Genomic DNA, 8,280 nt, shown 5'->3' on the forward strand with positions numbered 1-8,280 from the left:
CCTTTAACATGACACACCAAATCATCACTGGTGCAGCCAATTGGTTTTAGAAGTCATGTAATTAGTTAAATGGAGATCACCTGTGTGCAGTCAAGGTGTTTCAATTGATTGTAGTAAAAATACTCCTGTATGGAAGGTCCAACTGCTGGTGAGTCAGTATCCTGGCGAAAACTACACCATGAAGACAAAACAACACTCCAAGCAGCTCTGCGAAAAGTTTATTGAAAAGCACAAGTTGGGAGATGGATACAAGAAAATTTCCAAGTTACTGACTATCCCTTGGAGCACAGTTAAGTCTAGAAATGGAAGGGATATGGCACAGCTGTAACTTTGCAAGGAGTAGGCCATCCTTAAAAACTGAGTGTGCAGGAAGGGGACTAGTGAGGGAAGCCACCAAGAGACGATACTGAACAGTCGCATCAGTACATATGTGTGATGAACAAGTGCAAGACGAAGACTGCTTACTGGTAGCACACAAATTCAGAGTCGCGAATGATGGTGATGCTAAACAGCCACTCACTATCCACCTGGGCGGCCAAGGTAGCGAGAACTTGTTTTTCTAATTGTTCAATGTACACAATATTGTTTCATGCACAAAATTAGTAAAAATATTGTATAAAACTACCTTCAAGGTATATGTACAGGATGTATATATGTAAAGCAAATGGATTTTGTGTTCAGACTTGTGACCCATCCCAAGCTATCTGATTACATAGATGCAAATATTCCAAAATCCCCCAAAAAATTCTGAAACACTTCCGGCCTCAAGCATTTTGGATAAGGGGTGCTCAACTTGTATTTTAGTTTAAGTGTTTAAAGGTTAATATTTTAGTTTTAATCTAGCAAGGTTAATGGCAGGCTTCTTAACAGTGTAGAGGAACGGGGATCTTGGGGTCCACGTCCATAGGTCGCTCAAAGTTGCCACGCAGATTGATATGGTTGCTAAGAAGGCCTATGGTGTATTGCCTTTCATTAGTTGGGGAATTGAGTTCAAGAACTGTGAGATAACATTGTAGCTCTATACAACCCTGATTAGGCCACTCTTGAAATATTGTGATCACTTTTGGTTGCCTCATTATAGGAAGGATGTGGAAGCTTTGGAGGGTGCAGAGGAGTTTTTTCAGAATGCTGCCTGGATCAGAGGGCATATCTTATGAGTAAAGTTGAGTGAGCTAGGGCTTTTCTGTTTGGAGTGTAGGAGGATGAGAGGTGACTTGATAGAGATGTACAAAAGGCATTGATAGAGTGGACAGGCAGTGCCTTTTACTCAAGACAGAAATGGCCATTACGAGGGGGCATAATTTTAATGTGATTGGAGGAAAGTATAGGGGGAATATCAGAGGTAAGTTGTTTACGCGGAGTGGTGGGTGCATGGAACACCCTGCCAGAGGTGGTGGTAGAGGCAGATGCACTGGGGCATTTAAGAAACTCTTAGATAGGCACATGGGTGATAGAAAAATGGAGGGCCATGCAGGAGGACAGGGTTAGATTGGTCTTGGAGTAGGTTAAGCAATTGACATATTGTGGAGAGGAGGGCCTGTACTGTGCTATTATGTTCTATGTTATGTTTATGCTATTTTTTCAAATTCTATAATTTTGTGTATTTTTTTCCACTCTGCAAAATGTTTAAAACGGCAGTTCTGCTTTTAGCCTTCTGATCAGTGACCCACGAGAAATCGTTGATATTGATTGGCTGCTCAGATTTGATTACATCGTAACTGCTGAAGGGCAGGGAATCCCCCAGAATAGACATTCACACCATAGAGATTATTAGATCAATGACAAATGCTTTGCTTGTGTATTGATTACATAATTCGGGTTTCCTATCATAGGTTCACTTGCGCACTGTTGATTGATTATCTGATGTAGAATTTCATCAATTTAAACAGTGTGGAAGCGGGCCCAGTTCATCCGTGCTGACAGAGGTGGCCATTTAAGCCAGTCCCATTTTCTGTATTAGGCCCCTCTAAACTTTTCCTATCCATGTACCTATCCAGATTTAAAACAAAAATAGTTGTAATTGTACCTACTTCTACCACCACACAGTTAGACCTGCTCCTTGGGTCCCCATCTCATCTTAAAAATACGCCCTCTGATTTTGACTCCTCTAACCTGGGAAAAGGTCTGTGACTATCGACATGGTCTATACTCCTCATAATTCTATAAATCTCTTATCAGGTTACCACTCAGTCTCCTTGCTCCTAGCCTATCCAATCTCCCCTAATAACGTGAGCCTTGCAGTCCAGGCAATAACCTTGTGAATCTTTCCTGCATCCTCTCTAACTTAATCACATCCTTCCTATAGCACTGTATGCCTGGCCGTGTTGGTCTTGAGCAGTCTCACTGGCTGTTGGCCTTCTGAGAAGAAGATTGGGGAAGTCCATAAACAGAAGAGATTCTGCAGATGCTGGAAATGTTTAGCACACACTATACTGGAGGAACTCAGCAAGTTAGGCAATAACTGTATGGGAATAAACAGTTGATTGTTGAAGGAGTCTAGACGCTGCCTGAACTGCTGGTATCTTCCAGCATTCTGGGTGCTACTCAACACATTGCTTTACCCTCATTTTGTGTTTGACCTAACCAGGTGGTGACACTGTGGTACCGTGCACCAGAAGTGCTACTTCAATCAACATACGCCACCCCTGTTGACTTGTGGAGCACAGGCTGCATCTTTGCTGAGATGTTTTGCAGAAGGTCAGTGCAGGAGTGCAGCTTAAAATCTCTTGAAAAGGGAGGAGCCAAAGCTTCCTGGGGACACTGTAAACTGTTTTGAGGGATGTGGTAGATTAATTTGTGACTGTTTCTTATTTGATTGGGCAAGTGTTGATTGTAGCTTGGGGTTGCCCTTGCCTCTGGGGCAGATGGTCCGTGAACTCTGAGTCTCACTCCAGAGACTCGAGCAGAAAATTCCAGGCTGACTCTCCAAATGCAGAACAGCATTTGCCCGTCTTCCCAAATAGTTAAAACCATATTCGTCACATGTACTTTGAAACATCAAGGATGTGCTGGGGGCAGCCCAAATGTGTCGCTATGCTTCCAGTGTCAACGTAGCATTCCAGTAACTTATTGGTGTAACCTTAACCTTTGGACTGTGGGAGGAAACTGGAGCATCAGTGAGAAACCCACGCAGTCATGGGGAGAATGTACAAACTCCTTACAGGCAGTGAGGGGAATTGAATTCTGATTGCTGGCACTGTGAAGTGTTGCACTAACCGCTATGCTAGTGTGTAGTTTACGCAGTCACAGACCAGGCATTCACTGAAGTCAGCGATAATGTTACTTTTCCCTCATAGGCCTGTAAGAAGAATCATTTTCCATTTTCCCGATCCTCCTGGAAATTTCTATTTTTTTAATATATTTTATTATTATTACTACTAAAAGAGTAAAATGGTGTTCATAGACTGCCAGAAATCCGATGGAGGGGAAGAAATTGTTCTGAAATTGTTGAGTGTGTGTCTTCAGGCTCCTGTACTTCCCCCTCGAGGGTAGTAATGAGAAGAGGGCATGTCCTGGGTGGTGAGGGTCCTTGATAATGGATGCCACCTTCCTGAGGCCTAGTTTATTTGAACATATCCTCGATGGTGAGGAGCCTGATGTCCACAATATCTGCAGGGGGAAAAGAGACCTGATGCAGGATCTTGGCCTGAAAATTTGATAATTCCTCTCTTTTTCCCCCCCCCCCATCCCAGGAAGATGCTGCCCAACCCACTGAGCTCCTCCAGCAAGTTGTTCCTTCCTCATTTGTGATGACTGCCATTAGGCTTGTGGGTGATGTTGCCCACCATTTGAAGCTGGTTGAGCATGATCATGATTCAGTGCTGGGGGCATTGGCCTGGGAGAGACGTGCTGACATCAGTTTGGCTGTTTCATCGTTAGCTTTGGAGGATCTTGCAAAGGCATCATTGGTGAAACCTCTCCTGTACTAACACCATGGGAGCAGCTTCAGCATATGAAGTGCAGTGGCTTGTCACTGCTTTCTCATAGTGTTGGGAATTGATAGTGAATACTAATGATGTTACCTGTGAACTGAAAAGTGGGAAGCAGGGAGGTGGAGAGATGAGGAGGTAGTTGGGTGGGGGAGGGGCTCTTAGCTCCTGATGTCGTATGTTGAGCCCAATGGGCTTTCACTATCCATTTGAGTGTAAATGATTTGTTCTGTTTTTCTTATTTGCAGGCCCTTGTTTTGTGGGAAATCAGAAGCTGATCAATTAGGAAAAATTTTTGAGTAAGTGCAATTAATATATTCCAGCAGGGCTCAGCGCCAGGCTGAATGAGTTAATCCTCTTTTTTTTCCAAACTGAAGTATGTTTATTGCAACTTCTACATTATTACAATACTACAACTAAACACTAGCTGCAGTAACAATGCCAACAAAAATTAAATTAAGATGTTCCCATCTCTGTCAGGAATGGCGTTTATTCCCAGCGGTGCCGAACAGTCCTGGAACGCCTCCATTGTACCCATGGATATTGCGTGTTCGCTCTCCACGCTCACCCTGGCACAGACACCCCCTGTCCTGGAACATCGTTAGGCAGTCCTACCGGGCGGAGCCTCTGCTGTCTGCTTCTAGGACTATCTTCGCTAACCCCAGGAGCAAGTTTACTAGGACATCCTCCTCCCTCCTTACCGGATGACCACATAGAAATAGGGTGGGGCTAAAGTGCAGCCGGAAGGCGAGGAGCAACCCCGCAGATCGGCGAATAGGGGCTGCAGCCTCGCACACTCCTTGTACATATGCTACACGGTGTCTTCCAGCCCTCAGAAGTGACAGGTAGCTGGGGGTCCATGTATAAAATGATGAATTTGTAACAGGGTACTGCTCTGTTCAGCAGTCTCTACCAGGTCTCCAATGGACATGGAAAGGACATCCTAGTAAAGGGACTTCCACCAGGGACCCCCCCCCCCCCCCCTCACTCTCAACTGCCACGGTGTTAGAACATAGAGCAGTGCAGCACAGCCCTTTGGCCCACAATGTTGTGCCAAACCAATGAAGTTAGTAATCAAATGGCTAACTAAGTTAGCCCATCTACTTACACAATGTCCTTATTCTTCCATTTCTTTCATAGTTGTGTGCCTATCTAAACGTCTCTAATGTTTCTGCCTCTACCACCATCCAAGGCAGTGTATGCCAGGCCCCCACAACTGTGTGGGAGGGGGAAAAAATCTTGAAGGGGGTGGGGCGAGAGGAGGATCTCCAGCTGGGCTTGGTCCTGGGCCTAGCCAAGATGGCCAGTCACGGGTCTAGGCGACGGAAGGTGGAGGGCGCTGCCCGGGCTGACCGCCTGCTCCTTTTCCGAGTATACATCCGTGTCCGGCTGTCATTGGAGAGGGAGCACGCGGTCGAGATGGGCACATTGGGGAATTTCCGTGAGTACTGGTTTCCCCGCAGTATAGACTGTTTTATAGATGGTAGTAATCATATAGTAATTTGAGTGTAGCTACTGTCTTGAAAATATTGATTGCCTTGTGTCTGTGTTGTAAATAAACTTCTATAGTTTTGATTTTTTAAAAAAAGGGGAAAAACTTGTCCCTCACATCTCCTTTGAAATTGCCCCCTCTCACCTTAAATGCATGCCCTCTGGTAATAGGCATTTCAACCCTTGGGGAAAAAGATACTGTCTGTCTGTCCCTATCATAATCTTATCAACCTCTATCAGATCTCCCCTCAGTCCCTGCTACTCCATAGAAAACAACCCAAGTTTGTCCAACCTGTCATTATAGCTCATGCCCTCCAGGCAGCATCCTGATGAACCTCTTCTACACCCTCTCCAAAGCCTTGAGATCCTTCCTACAGTGGGGTGACCAGAACTGTATGCAGTACTCCAGATGTGGCTTAAATAGAGTTTTATGAAGCTGCAACAGAACTTACTGAGTTTTGAACTCATTGCCTTGACGAATGAAGACAACTATGCCATAAGCCGCCTTAACCACCCTATCAACCTGTGTTGCCACTTTCAGGGAGTTATGAACTTGGACCCCAGGATCCCTCTGCTCATCAACACTGTTAATAATCTTGCAATTAACAGTCTCTTTACATTTGGCTTACCAAGGTCCAACAGTTTACGTTTATCTGGGTTTAAACTCCGTCTGCCATTTCTCTGCCTATATCTGCAACTTGTGTATATCCTGCTGTATTCTTTGCCAGTCATCTACACTATCCACAACATCACCAATCTTTGTATCATCTGCAAACTTACTAACCCACCCTTCTATATTTTCATCCAGGTCATTTATATACATCACAAACAGCAGAGGTCACAGTACAGATCCCTGCGGAATAGCACTAATCACAGACCTCCAGTTCGAATAAGTCCCATCAACCTCTACCCCGTCTTCTATGGGCAAGCCAGTTCCGAATCCAAACGGCCAATTCAGCATGGATCCCATGCATCTTAATCTTCTGGATGAGCTTCGTATGAGGGGCCTTGTCAAATGCCTTACTAAAATCCATGTAGACTACTTCCACAGCTCTGCCTTCAGCAATCTCTCTCATCACCTCGCTAAAAAAACTCAATTAAGTTAGTAAAATCCAACTGGGGCAACTTGGAGAGGAAATGAGAGATCCAGGTTGGATTGAGCACAGGACTACCTCAGGCCTTAAGGAAGGGTTGGGATGTCTAACTGGCTTGGAGTTTACGACATTTTGGTGATTAGCAATTTTGCCCAATTACAGCTCACTAAGCTGATGAAGGGTGTCTGACCATTGAAATCTGTGAAAACTGGCCTGTTGCTTTGCGTCATGGTACAAATCTCTTGCAACTAGAACTTCAAATTGTTCCTGGTTTTAGCAAGGTAATAATCTAGTGTACTGGTCAGTATTCACCTCTCAAACAACTTTCCGATGATCTGGGCATTGCTCCGTCGCTGTCTCTGGAGCTTACTGCGCGCATATTGGCTGCTGTGTTTTTTTGCATTGCAATAGTGGCAGTGTTTCAGAAATGGCTCCCTGGCTGTGAAACACTTTGGGACGTCATGAATGGAGTGTAAGTCATGCTATGGAAATTAGTCATTTTTTTCTTTATTGGAAACTTCTCTGCTTTCAGCATGACAGGGCTCCCAGCAGAGGAGGACTGGCCGGAGGACGTGACCCTGCCGCGAAGCGCCTTCACCAACCGGCCTCCACAGTCGGTCAAGAACTTTATACCCGAAATCGATGACTTGGGGGCAAGTCTGCTGCTGGTGAGAAGCACACTAGGAATTGGCCAGTTTAAAATGGAATGCCAGGATCTGAAGTGTGGGCACCCAAGCGATTTTTATTCTGGCTTAATATCCTAAGAAGGGCACTGTGGGAGGTGTGATATCCTTAATGGATATGATGCCTGTGAACTTAGTTGGGTGCAGGGGCTGCCCATGGCTACTTTAGAAGCCACATGAGCAGTTAATGATGCATCTCTTTTGTCCCCCACATGGGACTACTTGGCTTCTGTACACCATTCTTCCTGGCAGGGATTCACTTGGAACCCTGCCATCCAGTGAGCTGAATGGTAATGCAATTTTGGGTACAGTTCTGAGGCTGTTGTATGCCAGTCAACTGTACTCTCGCTGCTCCCAACCCCTTTAAACCTGCCTAGCAAGTGTACCACTTTGTTTTGAGGCTGTGCTTCTGTTACCGAGGGAAGCAGAGTTCAAATATTGTAGTCGAGAAGTGGAGCCCTGTTTTGAAAAAGTTAGTGGATTTAACTTTGAAACCAGTGGCTCTATTAAAAGAAACTAAAGCTGGTTGGTGTATTGCGCCAGGCTTGTATTTATCCCCCCAGTGCTATCACTCCCAAATAGTTTACCCTGTCATTAAGACACTGCTGTTTCTGGGAGCCGGCTGCGCGCAAATCTGCTGTCGCTTTTCCCGCATTTGTAACTTCAGGCTGAAAAGTGCTTTGGGACATCCTGCAAGGCGCTATAGAAATGCAAGTCGGCCTTGCTGCTTGTAGGCAGAGCGCATCTGGATTATTTTGTGAAATAAAAATGAGCTGTGTTTGATTGGCAAAGTGATTGGTGGCTGCAATATCCACGTGAGGGTGCACCTGACATATTACTTTATTCTCTGTTCCAGGAACTGCTGACATTCAGCCCGATGAAAAGAATCTCTGCCTTCAAGGCCCTGCAACATCCTTATTTCCTAGGCCAAAGCCTTAATGTTTAAGCCAACCAATTGTGCCCCGTAGAAAGGAAACTGTAAACAGCTTTGCCTGCTTGTCCACACTTGGGTGCCACAGCAGTTTACAGCTGTTCTACAGATGTGTACTGCTGGAGGGGGATTGGGGATGGGGTGGGGGGGGG

At 45.3% G+C, this 8,280-nt stretch overlaps 1 protein-coding gene across 6 annotated transcripts in view; it reads left to right on the forward strand.

Annotated features, from left to right (window-relative positions):
• The window catches only part of cdk4 (cyclin dependent kinase 4), a 50,884-nt gene extending 42,606 nt beyond the window's left edge, over positions 1–8,278 (forward strand). For all 6 annotated transcript variants that reach the window (XM_063037075.1, XM_063037077.1, XM_063037080.1 and 3 more), the window contains 4 exons: positions 2,588–2,697; positions 4,178–4,228; positions 7,047–7,182; positions 8,054–8,278. In XM_063037075.1, coding sequence (XP_062893145.1) covers positions 2,588–2,697; positions 4,178–4,228; positions 7,047–7,182; positions 8,054–8,143 — 387 coding nt within the window. In that variant the 3' untranslated portion in view covers positions 8,144–8,278. The remainder of the gene's footprint in view (positions 1–2,587; positions 2,698–4,177; positions 4,229–7,046; positions 7,183–8,053) is intronic.
• The last annotated feature ends 2 nt before the right edge of the window (positions 8,279–8,280 follow it).

The sequence above is a fragment of the Mobula hypostoma genome, chromosome X1 (genome assembly GCF_963921235.1).
Source record: "Mobula hypostoma chromosome X1, sMobHyp1.1, whole genome shotgun sequence".
Taxonomy (NCBI): Eukaryota; Metazoa; Chordata; class Chondrichthyes; order Myliobatiformes; family Myliobatidae; genus Mobula; species Mobula hypostoma.